This window comes from Arvicanthis niloticus, chromosome 19 (genome assembly GCF_011762505.2).
Source record: "Arvicanthis niloticus isolate mArvNil1 chromosome 19, mArvNil1.pat.X, whole genome shotgun sequence".
NCBI classification, from domain to species: domain Eukaryota; kingdom Metazoa; phylum Chordata; class Mammalia; order Rodentia; family Muridae; genus Arvicanthis; species Arvicanthis niloticus.
In genome coordinates this window covers 6,163,245-6,188,913 of record NC_047676.1, presented here as the reverse complement: position 1 = coordinate 6,188,913, position 25,669 = coordinate 6,163,245, and the positions used below count along the sequence as shown (strand labels likewise).

Genomic DNA, 25,669 nt, shown 5'->3' with positions numbered 1-25,669 from the left:
CACAGATAAACTGAATTCTGCACAATGGATCATAAAAGCCCCTGTACATCCGTGCAGTCACTCCTCCAGGGAGAAGCTGTTACAGGTGCAGGGCGCGCAGGCTGGACTCTGGGAAACGTCTGCCTGCTGCATTTTCTTTCTGTGATCTGGTGTTTTATCATCTCTAGGCGAATTTTCCAAACTTTGACAAGTTTTCATGCGATTTGGAATACTACCAGAGCACAGCCACGCGCAGGGCTCACAGTCCTGAGCGCCGACGCTGTTCGTACCCTCGTTATTCTTCACACTGAGGTCTGAACCCAGGGTCTTGCACACTGTGCCAGTGAGATCCATCTTCAGTTCATGGCCTTCACTTTGGACAGAAGTTTCCTCTTCTGGAAGCAGCTGATCTTTAACCTAGGTTGGAAATACTTATTTTGCAAGACAATCGGACACACGCTCAAGCACTGAGATATATTTTTAATGAATGTATCTTTTGGAAGAAAGCATCCCTCATCTACCGAGATTGAATTTCCCAGAGCTGAGCAGTTAATAGGCAGGTGATGTAATTAATTTTGGTGCTCAACCACCGGTTTTATTGTTTTGAATCTGCAAGGCTGTTTCTCTGAGGACACATGGTTCAGAATTGCTGGCTGTTTCAAGGATGAGTAATTCCTAAATATTTATATTCTGAATTCTTCAGTGTTGTTGCTCTTTTCTTCCCAAATAAATAACAATAGTGTATGTGAGGTGCTCTTGGGCACATTAAACCATACTTGTAATAATATAAAAACAGGCAAAAAATCGGGGCCATAGAAATTTCTTTTAAGCATTACTCATTTATTTATTCTTATAACTAAAAACTCTAAGTAGATGAAATAAATTCATTTTAAACTAAGTTATTTTCATTACTTCAGGGTGAATCCTATACCTTTAACCTTGTGTTTTGTTTTTTTTTCTTTTTCTTTATCCTTTGTATGTGTGGTGGGGTGGATGGATTGGACACAGGGTCTTGTACAGCTCAGGTTGTCCTCAAACTCACGGTGTAGCTGAGGCTGGCCTGGAGACTCTTCACCTGCCTCCTACTCTTAAGTGCTGAGGTAGAAGGTGTGCATAACCCCACCCAGAATGCTGCTTGCTTTTACAAAGGGGTAGGATCAATCAAGGTTTCATATTTAGCAGCTAGTAAAAGAAAAATAAACTGATTTTTGTTGGCTTTCCCACACTTACCGCCAATTAATGAATACCAGTTAGAGACATCTTAAGGGGGATATTACTTTTTTTTTTTTGTTAAGATGTATTTTAACTTACTCGTCTGTGTGTATGTCTGTGTGTGGGTGTGTGCACGGCCGCTGGTGCCTGGTGAAGTCGGAAGAGAATGTCAGATCTCCTGAAGCTGGAGTTAAGGCAGCAGTGAGCACCACGATCGCATGGATGCTGGGATGTGAACGTGAGATCTCTGCAACAGCAATGTGCAGGGTCAAGCAAGCGCTGAGAGTTCATTCCTGCGATAATAGAACGTGTGTCCACTTATCAAATCCCCATCACTGTTTGGTGTTGGTTCCTGCATACGCATGCTGATAAAGAAGCAAAGGAAGGCAGAGAAGATCTGATGGCTGCTGGCTTCCGAAGCTCAGTAAGGAGGCACAGACAACCCTGGAGGTCTGATCGATGGCACGCATCAGCCAGTTGCAACCAGTGACACTAAAGCATGGGAGACAGGGAACCGCACTGATGTTTGTCAGGAGGGGCTTCCTGCAGTGCTGACAGGTGACGGGTGTGTGTGAGGGGCCTGCTCCACGACTCCTCTGATTTGCATGCTTATAATAATATTTTATCAAGGTCCGGGAACTCGGATCAGGAGTGGTTGATTGTGATTTGATGAATTAGCAGTGCCTTGGCCACAGAGCAGCCACTACACTAGGAACAATAGGCTGGATGTCTCCGCACCTGTCTCATTTATAAATTGAAAGGGAGAGAGTCTCAAATTGGGAAAGTGATCTGAATCACTTGGGAATTTTTAAAACATAATACGTGGAAGGAAATCCCTTTGGGGATTTGTAAATATGGTCTAGGCCACCTTTCTTTCTTTAGTGGCTTAGGTCTGGGTTGAGAATATGTTGGCTGAGACCACACCCAGAGAGGCTGGGCTGAGCCCGGAGCTGTGTAAGGTATATGCTGACAAGGACCTTGGCTGCTGTCAAATTTTTACTGATGCTCCAGACAGGTAATTTGGCTCTGGCTTCTATGCTTCTAAGTTTTTTTTTTTTTTTTTTTTTCCCCACAATGCCCAGTCCAGGGTCTTGCTATGGTGGACTGTGAGAAAACTTGACACATTGCTCTAGTGGGTATTTACTGGGGGCATGGTGGCCTAGAAGCACCTGGAGTATGAGGTGACAAGGAGGAGAGACACAATGGTTACTTCTGCTGATGGCTGAATCCACTGGGACCTCCAGCATGCTAGCCTAGATTTTGGTCGGAGGGAAGAGGAATGCCACAATACCACCTCTCTCCCTTCAGTTGCCACTCAGAGGTTTGACATTATTACAGGCTCCAAAAATGCCTGATTGAGGCAGAAAATTGTCACACTCGTGTGGTGAAGGATAATCCTGAGTCTTCGCATGATAGTGGTGTGCGTGCCATGCACACTGGCAGAAACACGCTGCCTACTGCCAAGCTGCCAGTCGTTAGCTCCTTTAATTACAACTGGATCCCATGAGCTTGCACAGAAGAAAATAGTCCTAAGAGGAATTAAGAGATGTGTTCCAAGGCATGTAGCTAGTAAAATCTGGTCCAGGAGTCAGACCGGAAGCCTGCGCTTCACGTCTGGGCTTACACTAATCAACTATTTTCTAGTAGCCTCTCTGGATCCTCTGCCTCCTACAGATGCCTGCCCTGAACTAAAAAAAGAAAACCAGCCTGTTATTTACATATTTTGCTTCTTTTAAACTTTTTTTTTTAAGTGCACGATTGCTCTCCTTTTTTTTTTTTTTTAATCATTTGGCAAAGTATAATTTCTTTATGTTAGAAAACAGAAATAAAACCAAACAAACTCAAACAACTTTAGACTTTGATTTGTAGCACAGATTCTGGGTCTGTGTCTTCTTAAGACTCCTCAGACACCACAGGCAGCCTGCATGCTTAGCAGAGCAGGCTACTGTGGCACCTGATTTACATGGCTGGTTCCAGGTACTTAACATTGTTTGCATCTGCAAGCTATGGCAAAGTAATGCCCAACAAGAGGTGTCAGGAGGCAGAAAGGGCTCTGAGGCTCCGGCTGGCTTTGTACTGTTTAAATGGTTCTTGAAAGAAAGCAAAATTAAGACCAGACCATCAGATACACTGAGCACAGACTCTCCCCTCCCATAAAACCACACCATAATTTACTGCATCGCAGACTTTGACACTGTCTCCATTACCCAAGAGTCTATCTCAGTTCCAGCTTCTAGGCTGTCTCTGAAAAGGGAGGTGGAAAACACATTTTCATTCTGGACTAAACCACAGAAGGAAAAAAAGAAAAAAAAAAAGGAAAAAAAGGAAAAGATTCGGGCACTAAAAACCAAAGTACATAAAACTTTTAATGAATTAATCTTACAAAAAGACAAATGGCATCAAAACATCAGACGAGTTTGGTACAAAACTGGTCCTAGGCTGTGAGGACTACTTTTGGTGATGGATGGCAATGTGCCGCTGCCACAAGACAAGACAGCAAGGTGACAAAAGCCTTGAGTCTCAGCTGAGGCCCATGGATGATCACTGGCAATGAGACACACAGGTGGGTGAGCACAGACTCCATGTTGGGTGACGGGATCAGCTTATTCACAAATACTGTGTGTTTGAATATCAGACTAGGGATGCAGTTACGAGCTACCGTATTTTCCAGAGAAGAACATGCACCAGAAGATAATATACACCCCCCAGTTTTATTGCCTTAAGAATGTGTGTTCACTTCACCACTTCCTCCATCACTTCCTTCAATGTTCTCCTTCCAGGACATGGTTCCTTCTCCTTCTGCTTAGGAGCAAGCACAGTGCAAGTGGCAGGACAATCTGGGCACACACAGACACCAAACAGTATGCCACTGGGTCACAGGAACTAGTCTGCAAAGGGCTCCAGAGGATGGGACAGAGCACGTACATCAAGACGAAGGGCAAGGGCTGCAGTCAGAAAGTGCGTGGTAGCTTCCTGCAAGTACACTCTTCTTGTCAGGAAGAGGCAGCTTTTCAGGATGCCAAGTTGCTTTGAGAAAGGGACCTTGACATCTCGGTGTTTACAAAGTACGTCTTCAGGTCCCCTTTCCCCTTCACATTGATGATACCTCGACATGTACACGTGTAGCCAAGCGTCTGCAGGATGAGGCTTGTCTCCTCAGTCACCTACAGGCCACAGAAACACAAGGGGATTATTTCCCAAGTCAATGCAATGAGCGCACTTCAAACAGGGTCAAAAAGCCTTCCTGCTTCTGCCTTAAGAATTCCATTCCTGAGAAATTAATAAAAAAAGAAATGTGCCAGAGAATATTAAAGTCAATAATGGTTAATTTACTGCTGGTATGAAAACTGGAAGGAGCCAATACTGCCAAGTAAGGTTCAAGATTAAGACATCTTTATGGTGTCTTATGGGGGCGGGATAATTAACATTAAATACCTTGGAAAACCTTATAGAGTCACACTACTGTAGAAAATTTCTGAAGTGTATACATACTTTGGAGTTTAAATAAGTTACCCTATAATTAGGGGGCGGGCGTGGGGTGGTGGCAGTACCTCTCTTAAACACCATAGACTATCAAGTAAAAGCCAGGTGTCGGGTATGGTTACTTCTTTTTGAGTTGGTGGCCCAATTGAGTCCTGTAGAAAAATATTACAGGCTACTGCAACTGTTTTTGGTTACCTTCCCGAACCTGATGGTAACACCTTGTTATTGAAGACACCACATACTTGACTCACAGGGCATGGGAAAATTTGGTACAGACCTGGAAGCTTAATCCCTACTGATTAGCCTTCTTAGTGCTGGGAGATTCTAGGCATGATACTGGTAAAGAAAAACAGCCAACAATCTCCCTTACTGGTGAACCCGCAATTGACAATGACTGGCCTAGCAAGATATGCCTACAAGTACATAAACCACAAGACAGAATCCACAGGTGGTACCACTAAACTGGGTCACATACCTGTGGCTAGAAGGGTCACAGCTCTAGGGGACAACTTAATACTGTCATTGTGCTGAACAGATGTGGTATAAATCGCCCCCTAAGCACTTATGATTCTACCTATAAATGAATGGATCTCTCAACGTTAATCAGAAAAGCTGCCTTTTCACTCAGTGACAATTAACAGAGACTGGGAACTGGCCAGCATGCAGAGAGTAAGAGATCGTGAACTGCTCATCTCTATATGGTATCTCTGTATCACATCTTTTGCCCCCAAGGCTCAGGGATCATCACAGAAGAGTAGCTGGAAAGACTGTACTGGCCAGAGGTAGTGAATGAGTACAGTGAAAGTGTTCTCTGGACACAAGAGGGCAGCTTCACATAAGAGTGTGACTGTGCTGTGTCTGCATGTACAGCATCTGTGTAGGGCAGGCCACACAGCATTCAGAATGGAAGAGGGAACTAGTGTGCTCCATCCCTTGCTGAGGGGCTGTTGGCAACTGATGGCTGTTGGGGGCAGGGGGGGGGAAGAGTCAGTTTCCTTCAGTATATGGCTCCTGAGAGGAGCCTGCACACCAGTAGACGGCCTTATGCTCATGCACATATTAGCGGCATGAGGTGTAGACTCTGTGGGTTTTAAAAAAGAAGGGAATATGAAGCTGGAAGAGAATGGTTTATGAAGTTTTCAATCATAAAAAGATTGTGTTTCTATCACATTTGGAGTGAGAGCAGGCTGCATCCTAGGTGGAAGCCTACCTGGTGCTCACACCAGTTTCGGAGTCAGCACAAGCAGCAGCCTGCAAACCTTCTCAGTCTCCACAGAGATCTGCCCTAGTTCCAATTTAGTCAGTCTGTGGAGATGCTCCACCTGTCTGAGATGTTCCACCTGTCTGAGATACTCCACCTATCTAAGATGCTCCACTTGTCTGAGATGCTCCACCTGACTGAGATGCTCCACCTAACTGAGATGCTCCACCTGACTGAGATGCTCCACCTGACTGAGATGGTCCACCTGTCTGAGATGGTCCACCTGTCTGAGATGGTCTACCTGTCTGAGATGTTCCACCTGTCTGAGATGCTTCATCTGACTGAGATGCTTCATCTGACTGAGATGCTTCATCTGTCTGAGATGCTCCACCTGTCTGAGATGCTCCACCTGACTGAGATGCTCCACCTGTCTGAGATGCTTCATCTGACTGAGATGCTTCATCTGTCTAAGATGCTCCACCTGTCTGAGATGCTCCACCTGACTGAGATGCTCCACCTGTCTGAGATGCACTGGATCACATGGAGTGTTAGTACAGAAGTCCTGTAGAGTCACACAGGACACTGACATGCTGCACAGTGAGTGAATGGTAACACATATTTTTATGTACATAATTAAAAATAAAAATATATTAAGAGGCAGATAACATTCTCTTTGTTGTATGGTATTTCTAATTTCAAACATTAGGATGGCCAGCAGCCTCTCATATTCCCTTCTATGCCATTCATGTCATTCATTTTCTTCCCCAAACTACAAGAGACTTCTTCCTCTGTGGGCTACTCTCTGGCCATGCCTGCGCGAAGTGTCCATCTTTCTCCTTAGTGACCTCATCTCATACCACCTTTCTTCATTGCCTCTGTCCTGTGGGCATTGCCCACACTCACCAAAGACCAAAATCCAAAACAGGGATAAAGAAAAGAAAAACTAAAAGGTACAAAGCAAAGCAGGCAGATCAGCACCATCAAGCTCTCTGCAAGTGGTTGCAAGCATCTGCTCAAAGAGCCTTCTGGGAAGGAAAAGTCTATGGCCTCATCAAGGCCTGACGATCCCTCCCACCTCCTTTTGGGTAGCTTCGGATGCCAGGTCTCCACACAAGGCTGGAGATGGAATTTAGAACAAAGTCCTTGACCTTCGAATGCCATAATTTGAGTGACGTTTATATTTCTAATGCTGCTTGGGAAAGAGAAAGTGCAGGTTCAAAGCTCGTATAGAACAAAGGTGCTGTAACATCCCAACCCTCTGTTGAAGAGATAACCTTAAAATCATTTAGGAACCAGACTAGAGATCAGAATTCTCAAACACTTCAGTATATCAGGTCTTCAGCCAAGAGAGGATCAAGGACATTTCTAGCATATGGCCAAATACATGAACACACAGTTAAGCTGCCTCTAAGTGCCTAATTCATGTCATGCCTATCTATTGTCATTCCCCCAGTCTCAGAAAAGGAAACCCTAATTGCCATCAGAGAGTCCAGGCAATGACTAGAGATTATAATTCCTGATGAATGGGATCACTGGGTGTGGCTGTTGGGGTACCCCCTCCAGTGGGCCTAAGAGACCTTGAATATACAACACATGTGACATTTCTCTAACAGTGAGGGTAGGTAGAGAAGTTGTTGACTAGTTCCTAGATAGATAAGGGAGAGAGATGCTCCCCACAGTGTTCGAAAGCAACCTTGTATCAACTTCCCTTTCCGGTCTGTCAGCTCGCTTTCCATCATGGTTCAAACCATGTCCTGTTTTATGATGCTGTCATACTTGTGACCAGACAGCTGTGATGACCACAGTGCACCCCTTGTCTCTCTAATGCAGGGCTGCTCCACAGCATGAGGGCAGTGGGCTACTAATATGTTCCCTGCTCTAGACACAGTCAGTACATAGTTCAGCATGTGACAGGGATTAAATGAGCTTAAGTACCAATCCTTCTGGGTAGCTTCCTTCCCATCTTTTGTGTACTCTCTGTCTTGACTGGTTGACCACTACAGAACTGGAAGAATTCCATCACACTTCCGATAACAGATTTTTTCCTCATTATCTTTAGAGCGACCTCTACTCTTCCTTCCTCCCCCCAGAATGTGATTAGTACGTTTTTTAATTAGAGTTACTGTAGCCATGGCTGAAATTGATTAAATGAGCAGTGGGAATATTAACATGAAATGATTTTATTTTTTCAGTTGTTGCTTTAATTTGTCAGATTTTGTCTTTCTTTCCCTTGGGTGGATTGTAGAGATTTGGGGTCATTTAGAGCTTGTGAGATATCTTGCTAGGATGATTTTATTCTATCCTTTCTGTCAGTCTTACCTTCAGTTCTCTCACTTCCCAGTCTTCATCCTTTCTATACTTTCCCTCCCAGGAAGTCAGGGCTACCTGAGCTTTGAGCTGCAGACCTCCCCTGCAAAGTCTTTATAGATGTGATGGGGGTCAGAAAAGGGAATAGTTCATAAGGCATCTCCTGGGCTCTCAGGACAGGGGAGCACCTTCCCTCTAGGGCATTCAAGGCTATGGGTCACCATCCTGCCTTGCAGGTCACTTCTGGTCAGAGGATTTGTGTTTTTTGAAGGCCCTTGTCTTCTCATAATTAGAGTCTGGTTGGTGTCATTCCTAACAGTTAATGCAAAAACTAAGATTTTCCCTATAGAAGGGTTTAAATAAACTCTAAGTTTTCCTATTTTAATTTCTGTCATAATGTATTATTGTTAATTATAATCATCATCAACATCACTATTACAATCAATGACAGTTCCCAAGAGAACCAAGGGTGGCTGAGAAGAGTCTGGGTTACCTGTATTTTGTCCAGGACCCCAGTGCTGTCCATCCTGCTGGCGACGTTGACAGTGTTGCCCCAGATGTCATATTGTGGCTTCTGAGCCCCTATGACACCGGCTATTACAGGTCCATGGTTGATACCTGCAACATGTCAGAGCCCGGTTAGCAAGAACTGAATCGCAGTAACTCTCAAGTCAGAAAGCATCCAACTGGTGTGTGAAGCATCAATACTAAACAAATCTCAACTCACTCCATGAACTACAAGACTTCAGAGTACAGAACAACTCCAGTTTTATCATCTCAAGATGCTACAGTGCCTGTGTGCTCCGAGTGCCTGTCAGTGTTCTGTTTAGAGCTCGGCTCATGTTTGTAATGCCGTTGATGCACCTCTGTCGTGAGACCTGCACTCTTTGAAACACTCAGTATTACGACAAATTGTTTTCTTGATGTCGATAAGGAGTCTCAGGTGAGACGTTAGCACAAGACTCTTCCAGAGTTCACAATTCCGTGAGTTTCATCTTGTCTGTTTCCTTTGTGGTGCAGCAAGCTCAGGCTGACTTTGAACTTCAACTCTTCCTGTTAAGTGCTGGTATCAGAGGTATGAGCTATCATACCAAATATAGTTAATGTTCATTGCCAAATACTCACATATTAACTGTGTACCCTGAGTGGATGAACTCAGTGTACCTTACCTCCCTTTTGCCAACCTGACAAGTACAGTGGCTACTACAGCCTTGCTAAAATGCAGCATACTGACTTCACTGAGCTACCCTTCATGCTTCCCCCACACACTCTCTCCTCTAACAGTCCTGATAACTCTATGAGGTATGTCAGGCCACCATTATTACCATGGGGAAGGAAACAGAAGCAGGTGCCATCATAGAGGCAGAAAGTGGGGTGCAAGCCAGGAGTGGCTTCTGGGCCCTCAACAACACATCTCTTGCCTCTACCTGTGCACATGGGCTTTTACCTGCATGGTCTTGCTGCTTCTGAACATGTTCTGTGTGGTGCTGTATTTTGCTACCCTGTTTCCCAGTGGATTCCCTTGAACTTCTAGAGAGCTTCTATTCAGGTCTACACCAAAATCAAAACAACTAACGTGTGTGATAAAAAGAGCCTGGTAGAACTCCAATTTGAGGATTAAAAAAAATCACTGGAACCAAACATATACAATATGCTGGAATTCAGAAGCAGTGAGGGGGTTTTGTGAGCCTTGAGATGGTAGGAGAGAGGGGCTGGTTGAAGTTGCCCTGTGCAAGGAAGAATCACACTTGGCCAACCTCCAGGCATCTTGGATTCTGGTTCTGTTGGATCTGGCCCCCCTGGTTCTTTGTGCCTCAGAGTGAGGCATGTCATCCTGCTGGGATGGAAGCCTCCCCACGGAGTCTCTAAGAAGACCAAACACAAATGTTGTAGAGAAATTCACAGTGCTTGCTTTCTGGCCCGGCTGGTGCAGTTCTGGCTGAGGCACAAAGGATTTGTGGGAGTGTTGGAGTACGCAGGCTTTATGAATTACTTCCCCAGATAGATAAGGCATCCTGGGTCACCGCTATCCATAAAGGCGACAGTGATTCTGCTGACGGCCCTTTCAGATCAGCTAAAATTGTGATGCCTGGTTATTGCTTGATTGGAGTTAGAGTGTGTCTTGCATAGGGGTGGGGCATAGTGATAGTGCCTACCTACTATCAGTAGCCAATGGGTCAAGAGTCAGACCAACATCTCCAACTGACAGGAGCCCTGGGAATGTCTCAGCCAACTTCAAAGTATATGTTGATTTCTTGCCTGGAGACCTCAGTTCAAGCACACAGACCATTAAATGTTTTGGGGTGCCATGGAGGAGGGCCATTGGAACGGCTGCTGCCATTCTCTGGCTACTCTTTTACATTTTCTTCTGCATCTTCGCCCTCACCTTGAAGCATTACCACAACTGTATTAACAAGGGCATTTCTGAGAGATAAAGATTCTGACTGTAGACCTGCCTAGTGATGGATTTTAGGGAGAGGTTGTTTGTTTGTTTGTTTTTGTTTTTTTGGTTTTTTTTTTTCCAGTGGGAATCTACTCTCAGAAACAAAATCCAAATACCAGACCATAAAATCCTGCAGGTACAAGAGGTGACAAATGCATTCCTCTCTTCTTTTGTAGTATACTCGGCGAAATTTAACTTCTGTTGTAGATATCAAACTCTGTCCCAAGGGTCAGAGCACCCATGGGGTCAGGTCAGGATGCTGGCCTGGGATTCTATCCACTCATTTGTCAGCATTTCTTCTGCCTGTCTGTAGATTTCTGCTTGGACAGCGTCTCTTGGGGATGGTTGGGGCCTGAGCTGGTTATGGCTGGCAATAGGCGGTCTCTACATGGAGCACGGTGAGCGTGCATAACTTATGTCTCTGATTCTATGGCCTGGCCTACAGAAGAGGTTATACCTTGATGGAGCCCTTGCTTTGTGTGCTAATTTTATTCTACGATCCTCACGTGAGCTGCTACTTAATAGTATTCTGTGCTGACGTCACCTCTTAGGGGTGTCTGAGGGCTTGGGGAAGGGGGACTCAAAGGCAAACAAAACATCAGGCTAACAGACCATAGGACTCGGTGGGGAGATGTAAGTTACTGAATAATCAGAAGAAAACAGGCACTCAACAAATACCCACCGAGGGAGGGCACTTACTACTCACGATAATTCAGAACGTTTGTATCTAAACCAATTAGGATTTTCTCCAAGACTAATCAGCAGCAATTGGTCTCAAACCACATCGTCACTCATCTCCTGGGTCCATATTGGCTCGCTGCGTGCTTCCTAACGTTATCAGTGGAAGAGGGAAGGTCTGTGTGGTTGGAAGATACAACAGTGCAGGGTCTCTGCTCTTCCAGCAGAAACACTTGACTGTAAGGCATGGGCCAGGATGGCTTTGCTTCTCCACCCCATCGAGCAACTTTAGGAAGCACTGGAGTCCCGCCTGACTTATCTGCTTTAGTGCAGCTCTGTGGTCTAATGCTCTTTCTGCCCAGCTTGGTCTTCGCTCCTGTGCATTTCCTGAGCTTCTGTTTCTCTGCACAGTGTCTTCTCTTTCCGGCCATTTTGCTCACTGCCCTTTGTTGGGCTTGGCTTCTCTCTCTCTCTCTCTCTCTCTCTCTGGTGACCCTGAAGCTCATGATTTGTAGATTTCCCCAGCTCTGCAGCGGGCTGCTGCTTATCGTTGCCCTCTTGGCCTTTCTAGGTGAACCTGCTTTTCCCCTTTTCAGATTTGTGAAGATGCAGAAAAATTCTGGGTGTCTCTAATCCACCATCCTACCTTTCCCACCACTGAGATCACTCTGGATGTAACACTTAAGCTAGACACAGGGTTATCCTGTTCTCATGACATATGGCTGGGTTACCTTTATGTATGTTTGGAAACCATGCAATGTATGGAAACAGACAATGTTTGGAAACAGTACTGGGTCACACAGAAAGCTCAGTGTTCAGGTGGTGATGGTGAGGTGATGGGGTCTTCAAAAGGATGAACTTAGTGATTATGTCACTGTGAGGGTTAGCTCAACTCTCATGGATGCAGACTGTTGCAAAGAATACGTTTAACCTCCCAGCCTTTCTGCCTCCCCTCCTCCACTTGGCTCTGTGATCCCTCTGACATGTACAGCTACCATGATGTCATCGTCCCATGTTGTGATGTAACCATGAGGCCTGCACTATAGGCCAAATGGACCACTAGCACTTGATCTTGAACCATCAGCCTCAAAAACTATATCCAGGGATTCTATTATAGCAACAGAGTAGTAACATCCGGGTCTGAAGACACCATTTCCAAGGTTATCAAGAAACTATATAAAGAAAGCTCTTGTCTAGGATCCAAGAGATGTGTGATATGGATGATTGGCTGGCAGGGCAGAGTCCTGGTCCCCTCGCCTCCCTGACTTCTGTGTTCTTGGAGTCTAGATAAAGGCTTACCCATACAGAAGTGACACATTACGACCCATTACAAAGCACAACACGCTTGGATGCTCACAATCAATAGCGTGTGCAAAGAGCATCTCGTTTATCATCAGGAGAGTTTTTAGAATTCAGACCGCATATATAGAGAAGGAAGAAGATAACTTCAAATATCTAGATATTTCCACCACCCCCTCCAAAGTAAAAATCTGTATGCAAAAAAGTTATAAACCCCACAGATGGAGCTTGACACAGGAACTGCTTGTCTGTGGACTAACAGAAGAAGCAAAATGTGTTGCCAAGAAAACAACAACAAAAAAAAATCGTCAAAGAAGTTCTTACAAATCACAAATTCCTGCAGATATCGTACATATATTATGGGCCAGCTGTGTGCTAAGTTGACAGCTTCAAACACTGATTTTTTTTTTTTTTACTGATTTTTTAAAAAGTAAGACTTTGGAAAAGGCAAGTCATCATGAGACATGCTAAATACCAACTTAAAGCTTGTTAAAAAAGAACTTCTCAGAAATCAAGACATTTCTTTTTCCTCAGTAAATTAGAAGTTATGATTCTTTTTTTAAATACTAAAAATCTCCCCAAGATGGAAGGAAATTGGAAAAACTGCCTGGGACACACATTTTGTGTTCTTCAAGGCTGCGACCCTGTGAATGCAGTACTGGATTTTAGTGTTTGGTTTCAGAGACAGAGTCTCATCTGGCCTCGGCTGTTCTAGAACTCTTATGTAGCTGAGGATGGTCGTGAATCTCCTGCTTCTAACCCTTACTAATGCTGGAACTGCATGTGCATACACCACCACTCTCACGCTAAGATACACTCTATTCAGTGGCATCTCTTATCTGCAGCACAGGTGGAAATGCTAATTGATGGCAGGCCACTGGTAACAGCAAAAACAATGGCAGCCTCCAATCCATAAGGCACATAAGTGAACAATTCTGTGCTAGGTAGACCTGTGGCTGACTGGAGGCTCCGGAGACTAAGATACAGCACCCACTCCACCTGATGAATCATACTTCTGTTCCTAGAGTTCAGCCAAAGGGAGCATCTCTTTTCAAATTGTACAAAAGTGACCCTGGGGCTCACAGTGTCTCTACACCCTTTTGTATACAGCCAGACCAGTTGTTCTAGCGCCTCTAACTGCTTAGGTTCCCCAGCACCAGGGTCCACATTGATTCTTGTGCTGGATGAATATGTTTGGCCCAGGGAGTGGCACTATTAGGAGGTACGGCCTTGTTGGAGTAGGTGTGTCACTGTTGGGTGGGCTCTGGAAGGCACTAGTCTGCTCATGGCTTCCTTTGGGTGAAGATGTAGAACTCTCAGCTCCTCTAGTGACATGCCTGTCTGGATGCTGCCATGCTTCCTGCTTTGAAGGTAATGGACTGAACCATTGAACCTGTAAGCCAGCCCCAATTAAATGCTGTCCTTGTAAGAGTTGTCTTGGTCATGGTGCCTCTTTGCTTTATTCCTCATCCCAGACCTTTGCGGGTGCTCCCATCACTTAAGCACAACATACCCACTCGCAGTTTGAAGTCGTTGAAGGAGTGCTTATTGATGGCGTCCAGTTTTCCCACCAGGGCATATGCAAACTCCACCATGGTGCCAATGTGCATGTACTGACGCTCAGGTTCCTGAAAGAGACCATAGGCATCCATACCGGGTTAGAGCCACAGAATGATATCGTCACTCAGTCATGAGCCTGGGCCCATCCCGAAGGAAGGACTCACACCTTCTCATCTCAAGGACATATTTTATCTGAATCTACTATTGGAATCAAAGCACGACATTAACCTCTGGAACACACTGGCCTAGCATTACAGGCATCTTCAGGAGGACGCACCAGGGCTCAGAGATGTGACCCACCTTAGATCTCCATTGTTCTCCATGTAAGGCACTAGGAACAGTGAACTTTAAAGGCGGCTAAATCCTCATTGTCCACATACCCAACCTTATCAAGGCTGACCCAGCCAAGGGGCCCCTGCTGCTTGCCTTGCTCCGGTTCCTGCCAGAGTTGACCAATGGGAGCTCCATGAAGATGAGAGGACCTACTTTGATGATGGAGGTTGGTTCTCACCATTTGCAGTACGCTAACCATTCCTTGATGGCAGCTGTTATTTCTTGGCAGCTCCCCTTAGCTCTGGTAACATACTCCTTACTTTGCCTAGGACTCAAGGTGGGCATGCTGAGGGCTGAGGCTTGTGTGGAAGTCTAACCTTAGACACTCAGAATGTGATTTCATACCTTTGGATATAAATCTTTAAGCAGGCCATTTAGTGAGGTTACGAGACTGAACCTTATCCTACGAGATGAACATTTCTGTAAGAGTAGGTGGAGATCAGATGTACTCAGAGGGACAACTGTGTGAGGATTCAGGAAGGAGCTGTCATCTACAAGCCAGGACAAATGCCTCAGGAGAAAGCAGCCCCAGAAACACCTTGATTTTGAACTTCTGGCTCCAGAATGAAAAGGCAATGAGCACAGAGAGCCACCAGTCGTGGTGTCCGTTACCAGCCCATGCAGGCTAACACGGGGGAATCCTGCCCTTCACTCGCCCCCGAGTGTTTTATAAAGCATTTCATATGAAGTCATGTTTATCTTTTCCTTTTTCTTTCTGTGTATTTAATAAGCTTATTCATCCCCAAATGACAGAACGTTTCCTGGATCACACATAACATGGCCTTGGGTATCTCTCCATAGATGAGCAAGGTGAGAACCAATCCTCGGAGCTTCTACAGGGTGAGGTAGAAGAACAGGAAGACAGCAGACATAAATCATTCATTCTAGATAACAGGAAGTGGAGACAACTGAGGGATCAGCCAACAGGAAGGGGACAATGGCACGAGGGTGACTTGGTGAATCGGCCCAGCAGTTCAACATAAACATGGGAGAGGTGCCTCTCGAAAGCAGCTTCCCACCTTGGCTCTATTGACTGAGCTGATAACCCTGTGTTTTGGAGCTTTCCTGGGCATCACATACTATTTATTTACATTGCTGTCTCTAGTCATTGGTGCTAATGGCATTCTCTATCTCTAGTGGAAATGACCTCCTTCCCCCAAATGCCTGAAGATTGACAAATGACCCTGAAGGAAGAGCTGGTGGGTCAGAGAAAGGGTTAGTCTAAGCTGAGAACTATTTAAGTAGATAATGTAAATGTGAAAGGACAAGAGAGATTAGGGTTCTCATTAAGAGAGAAAGATTTCTTCAATTCGTCAGCTGAACATCATTCTAGAAAAAGCAAACAAATGAAAGAATACTGTTACCATTGTTTGGGGGTCATTTTTGCTGCGATGACACACCATGACTATAGCAACTTGGGGAGGAAAGGGTTTATTTGCTTTATACTTCCACATCACTGTTCATCTTAGGAAAAAATAATCAGGATAGGAACTCAAAACAAGGCAGAAACTTGGAGGCAGGAGCTGATACTGAGGCCATGGAGGGTGCTGCTTACTGGCTTGCTCCTTGCAGCTTGCTCAGCTTGCTTTCTAGCATAACCCAGCACCACAAGTTCAGGAATAATTCCAACTACAATGAGCTTAGCCTTCCCCAATCAATCATTAATTAAGAAATACCCTACAGCCAGATCTTACAAAGGCATTTTCTCAACTGCTCCCTCCTTTTCGGATAATGCCAGTCTGTGTTAAGTTGACACAAATCCAGCCACAACTATAGATCCTTAGAAAAGATTCTAGTGGCGATGCAGTGATACATTAACACCACCACTACCACCACCACCACCACCACCACCATCACCACCATCACCACCACCATCACCACCACCATCACCACCACCATCACCACCACCACCACCACCATTACCACCACCACCACCATCACCACCATCACCACCACCACCACCACCACCACCATCATCATCATCATCATCATCATCATCATCATCATCATCATAACAACAACCACCACCACCACCACCACCATCACCACCACCACCATCATCATCATCCATCATCATGTATGTATGATGGTTGTGTACAGGCACATGTGTGGACTACTTCATGGAGTTGGCTCTTTCCTTTCATGTCTGCACAGACTCTGGGGATTCAATTCATGATGCCTGGCTTGCACAAAGTGCTTTCAGTTGCTGAGCTGCCTCACTGGCCTATGATGCGATTTTTCTTTTGAGAACAGTGAGGCTGGTACCAAAGGTTGTTGATACGTTTGTCTCCCTGGTTTGTGAGGAACTAGGGTTCAAGGCTTGTGAAATGGGGCAAACACACTTTCTTTTTTCTTTCTTTTTTTTTTTTTTTTTTTTTTTTTTTTACAGAGCAACACATCACTGAGTCAACCAGGAGGACCTTAAGTGGCAAAATCAAAACTGTCTAAAAAGGAGGACGTATTTTTTGTGGAAGAAATGGTTTGAGCTCTGCTGAACCAAGGTGCTTCACACCCCCACCCATCCATCCTTTCATGTTCTCATGCAGTTGTTTGGAAATGGAGGTTTGTAAGTGACCTCAGTAGTAAGGCAGGATTGAGTTTGTGGAGGAGGGTTCAAACACAATGCCGACAGCTTAGCTGGGCTCAGCCAAACCTGGAAAGTGAACTATACAGTCTGCAGAACTCAGTTCTTTCTGAAAGTTCCTGAGACCTGAGCCCTTGACAAGTGCCTGACGGCAGGGTGATGCAGTCGTTTCTCCTGTGATTTAAGTAACAATTTCTACCAGATAGTTCCAAATATTGAACTAATGCCTAGCTACCCAGAGATGACACATTTGATTTCTGAAGCATGTATTTTATGCTGGTTGTTTTGGAAACCTTACTAACAAGGAACACCAATGAATGAAAAGCCACGCTTACTGAGATTTTAAAAATGCAAGTGACTATTTGATAACATTTAGTCCCAAATTGAGATGATTCTTCTCTTCTCCCCCACCACTAGTCACTTGCTGTGTGACTGTTCTATGTTGGGAAACTTCTGGCGTTCTGATTCCAACTTTACTGGTCTTGCAGGGACTCAGGGTGTTGTCTAAGGAAGATTTGTTCTCTACTTCATGCTTTCAGGAACTCTGACCATACCGGTCAGCTTTGTGCAGTGGCATCTACCCACTGCCCCGGTGAGCAGAGAGAGCTGTATGCTGCATCCCCAGTTAATGCTGGAGAAGGCGCTCTGTGAATGCTGCCTGAGTCAGACAAAAGCAGACTCAACTCTGCATTCTCCAGTCACTGGATATGTGATTTTTGGGTGAGTCACTTAACTTCTCTGAGCTTTGATTTTCTCATTTAGAAAGTTAGGAAAAAAACTAAGATAGAATAGCTGTCTAATTGGACTCAGAACAGGTTGTAAATCATGTGTGGAACTGAGAACTCAGCCAACTATCTAGGGCTAGTGAAGTCATGGATGTTAGAGAAGACATCTAACATAATGTCCCTGGACCAGCATAATTCATAACTATATTTTAAAAAGCGGCATTATAAACAGTTATTTTTATGTCCACAGCTAAATGTAGCTGTCACCCCTCACCAAAGGAACTTGTCTTTGTAACAGACAGAGACAATCATGGAAAACCACAATTGACCACAATACAGAAAATAACTGGTCCTGTGGTACCCAGGCTGGCAGATGCACCTACAACACATCCTGCATCCAAAAGCTCGGGGAACACTGAAGAAGATGGGGAAGAAATATAGTGACCAGGAAGTCACTGTGAATTCATAATTCCTACACAACAGGGAAGCTTCACTCATGATCCCTTGACAATATGACTGCCTAGATAAGATATCACTGATGGACACACTAATGTGGAAGTCTCATGGGGCCACATGACAAAGAAATACAGGTAAGCAATGACAACAGAAAGAGGGAGAACTAGCCCTGCCCAGGGATGAGACTTATAACTCGTTCTCTAATGCAAAGTGGTCAGCCCTGAAATCATACACACACAAGCAACACTAAACAGACTCAGTAGCTTGTACTTCAAGATATATATATATATCTTATATATATATGTGTGTGTGTGTGTGTGTGTGTGTGTGTGAATATATAGTTATTTTAGCCCTGTTCTGATTGGACCTGTTGATAGGCAGCACCTGATTGAGGTCTGCATGGCAGAGGTGCTGCAGAGAATGGAACTGCCCTCAACCCTTTCCAGGAAGTGGGGCTACCAGCTCTGGTGGGCAGTTTGGCTTCTGTAACTTGGCAGTGGGAGATCTCAGCAGACATCAAGATGCTTCTCTTTCTACCAGTGGATCTCTGCTGGCATTTCCTGTACTCTCTGTATCTCATGTTGAAACTGCTGCACCAACTCTTCATTGCTACACTTCAGTATGAACAGTAGTCATCAACAAGGTCCTTGAACCAGGCACAGTGTGAAAAGAAATCACCTGTTGGGTAACAACAGGCACATACGATTCCTAGATTCCTAGCAGCTTCACCGGGTGGCTTCTAACTTGAGCTTTCAAGGAGCGGTGGTGGCGGTGGTGGTTGAATGAAAGTATCTCGGGTTCACTGCTTTGCCAGCAAGCTCTAGTTAAGGACACCGTGGTTGAGTGAGGTCAGAGTTTTCAGGGGCTCACATGGAGCCTGAGGCTGAACTGGGCTGGCTGGTGATGGACAGCATAGAAAAGGAGAAATGTGTGCCTTCGAGGTTCTGGATGGAGCTGGAGGCCCATCTACCAGAGGCTAACTGATCCAAACCAAGCCTGAAGCCTAAGCCCTGATGCCTGTTTTGTTCACATACAGTAAGCAAACGAATTAATTTAAATAATATTTGAATTGAATATGTTAATATTAAGATCGTTAAGAAAGCGTGGATGCCAAGGTTCAATGCAGAACAAACACCTGGCGCTCGCACCCTGGTGAGACAGGAAGTCCCCCTTCTCTCTTGCTAGGCTCGCCCCTCCCAGGTTTGCTCCAACCCCTGATATTACATCCTTCCAAAGGGGAGCTTAGCTATATGCAATTAGGAGGATACAAGCATGGGATTAAATGAGGTTTCTTCTTTGTGTGTTGTCTTTAAATTCCTGGTAGAATTGGCGGGGAAGATATTAAAACCAGTAAGTAATTACAACCAGTGATAATATAGAAGGTCACTAACTGTGGATAGGGCAGAGGCTTCCTCTGCAGTCAGCGGGGCCTACAGAGCGCTTCAGAGGTGGAGCAAGGGAGGCTGGGTAGAACAGTGGGGGCCAATCAGGGAAGAGCAAACGGAGGGAAGCAGCTACTTCCACTCCTGCAGTTAGTTAACTGTCCTCAGAACCAACAATGGGCAGGAGCGATCACTCTCCAGTGAAACGGTCTTTCAAAAGACCACGCTCTGCAAGTCAAAAAAACTATCCTTGACCCAGCATTTGGCTACTGCGGGTTGAGGTCTAAAAGCCATAGTAAGGAATCAACGTGGTTTGCCAGGATGGGGCTTCGAGAAGCCTGAAGTCACAAGCGTAAAAGTCAGGGCCACAGAGGTGGGCCAAGCTCCCAGTTTGAACCCTGATAAACTTCCTCAAAGGACTTTCGGTCACCAGGGCACGAGTTACAGCACAATGGGAGCAGTCTAGAATGCGAGCCGACTCTTTGGAGTGTTTTCTCTCTTGACAAATGCTCGATTCTGTTAAGAACAACAGTCAGTTCTTAAAGTTGATGCCACCTTCGAGTCACATTGTCTTAGTGCTTAAAATAAGAACTCCCCGTTCCACTTTAAAGAGCAAGTGAAGGGGAGCAGAGGCTGGTACTAAGGCCCGGCCTGGCTGAGTGCTGACAGGACTCTTTGTATCTAATTTGCGGGTAGATAAGGGTGCTGTTCTGCCAACAGACAATGCCGAAGCAATTACAAATGAAAGCCAAATTCCAAATGGCCATAATTCACGTAATTTTGTCTCCTTTTGGACGTAAGAAAAGCCAGTTAATTCTTGAGAAGGTCTACATATTCTGCAAATTGAATGTTTGGCTGTGAAGACTAAATATTTGCTCACATAAATATATTGTGTTTATAACTTTAGATACAAAGTATTAAGCGCATTTAGAGATGCAGCATTCTCTTCTTCGTCTTTTTTTTTTTAAAGAAAAGATAACTAACATTAATATTGACATTTTTTACTTCATAAAATGCAATGGATTTTCCCTTTCAGAAAGCCATCACTGTATAACCTGCCAAAATTCTAATTAAAAATTGTAATCACAAATGGCCTCTACTAGATAGAAATTTCCTGCATGGATATGATATTTCATTTATGTCCCCCAATAGCTCTTATCTCAGTTCAACCAGAGAGGACAAGGACATCAATGTGGGAGACCGAGTCTGTTTACCATTATTAGCTCTTTTATTATCCACGAAGACCATGGCTTTTATGAAATATTTGGAATAGTGATAGTAGGTGTCATCTTCCTAAGAGTCTTATGAAAGAAGGGGTAGATATTGGTTTATGTATAGGGAGACAGATGCAGAAATCCAGCTGTTTTCTGTTTATGTTGAAAACCATCACTGGTGAATTACACTGCCTGCTCAGAAGGCAGAATTCCAGGTCAGACACAAGAGGCCGTGTTCAGAAATACTGTTCCTGAGTGGAGGGGCGGGGCTCTGAGCAAAGAGTGAGTTGCTGAGGCGGGATAGATGCAGAGATGTCTAATGGTGTTTACATTCATGCTCGGGTATGAACACAGCAGGTGGAGAGCGTCAAGCAAGGACAGATGAGGAGGAAGCCAAAGTAGAGTTAGCAGCAGCTGTATTCCAGACAGACAGACAGACAGACAGACAGACAGACAGACAGACAAAGAGTGCATGCTCCATTCGGACACTGGTCTGCAACCTGCTCTATGACTCTTGTTTTCTTTACAACCTGGGTCAAGTCTGTGACTGCTCCTTGCCAGTTTATCTGTGGAATGTTCCAGAAGGTCTATCATTTAATATTTGGATTGTGACAGCCCTCACCAGATATCCAGAACTTCTGCTTTGGATTTCCTGGCCTCCATCTGTGTGGCTCAGCTGTGTCAGGCCATGAGGACCAAGGCAGATAGTTTCTGACAGTGCTATGCTGTGCATCTTTGGAGCCTGAGGCAAAGGAAGAAGGCCTGTCCACACACTAGGACTTCATGTTACATTTAGTAGCTAAGGTTTTCTAGGTCATTAAAGACATTGACAGAGTCTGTTCCTTTCTATTAAAACAGAAAGTAAAAACTTACTATAATGAGTCCTGCTTTGGTTATAAGTGAGATACTTACATTAAACAATGTTGCATTTTAAAATCTCTATTTTACATTTTTTTTTACTTCAACACATAACTGTGATGTGAAAAAACCAAAAAACTCTTTAAAAATATGCAAGAACATGCACAGGGCTTTTGCCTCGGGCTCTAAGCTGGCTTGGGAGGTTACTACTAAGAGTCTAAGAGTTAGAATTTCTTAGGTTTCTTTTACTGTTTCTTCTCCTTTTTCTCCTGATCAGGCATTAAAATATTTCTTGGAAAGAAATCAACTAAAGTAGAGGTGATGTTTACTAACTAACAGATGACTGTTTAGTCAGAATAATTTGAAAGTTACTTCTTGTGCTGTTGTGGCGAAGGAGAATAACCCTCATGAGTCATATGCTTGATCTCCAGTTGGTGGACATGTTTGAGAAGGATTACTAAATATAACATGAAATCCTTGCTGGAGGAGGTGTGTCACTGAGGGTTGGCTTTCAGGTTTTGAAAGCCCATGGCTATTCGAGTTGGCTCTCTCTTTTTCTCTGCCTCACGGTTGTTGTCTTGACATAAACAATTTCAGCTCCTGCTGCAGCACCATGGCTGACAACCTGCTGTCATGCTTCCCACGTGATGGTCATGGACTCACCCTCTCAAGCTGTAAACCAGCTCCTAGTTAAATGCTTTCTTTTATAAGTGGTCTTGGCCATGGAATTTCCTCACAGTTAGAAAACTAATTCACTTGGTTAGTGTTCTGTTTGTTGTTTGCTTGTTTGTCAATCTGACTCTTTATTTGAGAAGAGGAACTCTTAATTGAAAAAAAAAATTGCCTCCATCAGATTGTCCTGTAGGCAAGTCTGTGAGGGCATTTTCTTGACTGATGATTGATATGGGAAGATCCAGACCACTGTGTATGGTGTCATCCTTGAACAGGTGGTCCTGGATGGTATAAAAAAGTGGTCTGAGCAAGCCAGTAAGCATAATGCCACCATGGCCTATGTATCATTGACCGGCTCCAGGTGCCTGCCTTGTTTGGGACCTGACTTTCCTGGATGATGGACTACAAAATTTGAGATAAAATAAGCCATTTCCTCCTCGTGTTATTTTTGGTCATGGTATTTCACCACGGCAATAGAAACTCCAACCATAAGACATCTCTTAACTCAGAATTATTTTTTCTATTCTTTGCTCCTGAATGTTAGGATGGGAGCAGACCTCCCTGTTACGTCTGGGGGTTTTTCCAAGGCTAATGTGTGTCTCCTTTCTTCCAGTTGAGGTCGACATGAGCTGAGAATGTGGGGCTCAGCCCTTCCTATCTCTGAATTCTACCTGCTTTCAGGAAACTGTGTTCTGGTGCATTCCATGCAATACCCAGCAGAGAGAAGGCTTCGTGTAAAATGATGTTCAGATGCTCAGGATAGCTACTCTCCTGCTGGGGTGGTAGTCTTCCTCACTGATCTCTGCTAATAATCCAGCAAGTCACCTAGACAAGTTTACACCACTACAGAAACAAAACACTGCAAGAGAAAAGTCTCAGCTTCTGGTTGACTGAAAATACTCAAAGGCCATGGGCCTAGGGGAAAACATACTAATATCATTTTGCTAAATGAACAGAGCAATAAAATGACTCCAAACGACACACTGTTGTACCCACAGGCAGAGCACTTCTCAACCTTAATCAGAAAAACTTCCTTTTGCAGTAGATGGGGATTAACAAAGAGACCCAGAGGTGGACAATGCGAAGAGAGGAGAGACTTTGGGTCATTCAGTCTTAAATATGTCCATTTTTCTGATATCAATCAACTATCGATTGCTTCGACTTCTCTTCAGAATCAGAGTTCAGAGAACTCTAAGAAGTCTTCAGAACTCTTGCCTCTTTTTTCTCCTAGGACAGTCAGCTACAGGCTGTACACACAGTAGGGTTCTGGGTCTCTGCATGGCTGTTTTGGTTTATAGCATGACTCCTCGACCCAGATGTGCATTGCTAGGCAGTTGACATGTGTGCACCTACCTGGGCATGCTCCTGGCTGGGTACAGCACTCAGACCCGTGGCCGCCATGTATGTGCTACCAATGGTCTTGATCTTTTCAACACCACTGAACTTTGGCTTGGAAAGCAGCTGCAAAGACAAGCATTCAATCACTCAACTGGGTGCTGACCAGAAGCCTAGGTGCTACAGAGACATTCTAGGATCCTAGACCACAACAAAGGGCAAGCAACCCTCTCACCTTGAGCAAGCAGGGAGCAAACATTTTTATGTATTTCGTAAGCATATCACCGTGGAAAGAGGAAGATAACACAATGATGTGCTTGAGATCCACACAAACTGTTAAACTCAGGTAAGGACCCAGTGTAAATTATGATGTAACAGACAGTGGCTGGAAATAAATCCACAGCTCCATGCATGAAAGGCACCAATACAATGCTGATTCAGTGTGTAAGGTCTTCCCCTCATGTTCTTCAATAATCAGTGCTGAGGAAAAGTCTTTGACAGCTGAGCACTGGAGGTGAGGAGAGTAAAGACCTCACCCTTCCATTGGCCCCAATCTAACATTTCTGTCTCAGTGTTAGCTATAGGCTTCTGCCTTCATCCCTTTTCTGGCACAGTGGTAAGGCTAAAGCTAGGCAGAAGCTATGGGGGAATAGTAGGGATGGGAGGAGACTCATTCAGTAGGGCAGGCTCAAATGAACAGCAGCAACCAAAGACCAGGGTGCACTTTCTCAGTCCTCTGCTAGTCAGAAAATAATCTTCCATGCTTAAAGACAATGAAATTATGTGAGAAAATTCTGGTGTCACATATGCACACAGCCACTGTCAGTCACTTGTCAATGTTGGGAAGCCTCTATTTTGCTGCAGGCAGGCTGCAGCTAACATACCACTGCCTTTCACTAGACACTTGGTGGAAGAGCAGAAGCCTTTGTCGTGAGTCCCCCAGGAGCAACCACAGGGAACTCACAGTGGAGACGGGGTAGGGAGAGCACACAGGTCCTAGCAGATACTTGGAACTGCATAGCTCTTGAAGCCATCATGTTATACAACATTCTCCCTGATTCCAAAGCTGCATGAATCAGGATGAATGGACACTCACAGATAACAAATGTCCTCTGTTTTGTATAATATCAATGAGAATGGTGCAGCTGCAACGGCCTTGAAATCACACGTGTGGGTTTTTCTTTCTTACCAGAAAATAGGACATATTATTCTCTATTAGATAGAACATTACAAGTTGAATAATGATACCTATTTCAAAGTCTAAACTATATTTCATGTCCCCTCTGGAAAATGATGTATTACCCACACATAATGCTTTGTCGACAATAAAGTCCGCCATTCATAAACACATCGACTTGGCATCTGCCAGAGACCTTGAAATCTGCACAGTGATGTCAATAATCTACTTCTATAAATAGATTGATTATATTTTAATATATAAAGGGTTGGGCAAATTATTTTTCCTGGAAGTTAAGCTTTTTTCGAAAGTCTTACTAATGAATCAGATGCAGATTTTAGTAGTCGCTCCCTGCACTTATATTAACTTGAAAATAAAATCTATTTTCTCCCCCAAATTATGCAGTGAGTGAGGTATAGATTATGACTTGAGCTCAAGCTACCAGAGTTAGGTGGACAAGTCTGAAGGCGTGTTGCTGTCCAGAGCTAATTTCAGCTGTGCAGGAAGCACACACTGTGGGGGTGGGGCACCCCCGCTCTTCAGGTAGGTCTTAGCACTTACATCATCAAAGTCAGCAATGATCTCATTCAGGAGCCGGAGGCATTCCAAGCCTTCCTTATTCACGTCGGACTCTGTGTAGAATTCCTTGAAGTCCGGAATGGAGGCGAACATGACGCAGACACAGTCATAGGACTGGTGGTACAGTTCCTGCACAGAGAAAGAGAGGATTTGAGTGAGCACTTGGGGACCGTCACACAAAGGCGCTTCAGA

At 44.5% G+C, this 25,669-nt stretch overlaps 1 protein-coding gene across 1 annotated transcript in view; it reads right to left on the bottom strand.

Moving 5' to 3' along the window:
* Positions 1-3,532: 3,532 nt before the first annotated feature.
* Positions 3,533-25,669, bottom strand: part of Adcy2 (adenylate cyclase 2) — a 358,830-nt gene continuing 336,693 nt past the window's right edge. Inside the window, exons 20-24 of the mRNA XM_076916127.1 lie at positions 25,460-25,606; positions 23,740-23,847; positions 14,116-14,230; positions 8,676-8,800; positions 3,533-4,355 (exon numbers count right to left, since the gene is read on the bottom strand). Of these exons, the coding sequence (XP_076772242.1) occupies positions 4,203-4,355; positions 8,676-8,800; positions 14,116-14,230; positions 23,740-23,847; positions 25,460-25,606 (648 nt within the window). The 3' untranslated portion in view covers positions 3,533-4,202. The remainder of the gene's footprint in view (positions 4,356-8,675; positions 8,801-14,115; positions 14,231-23,739; positions 23,848-25,459; positions 25,607-25,669) is intronic.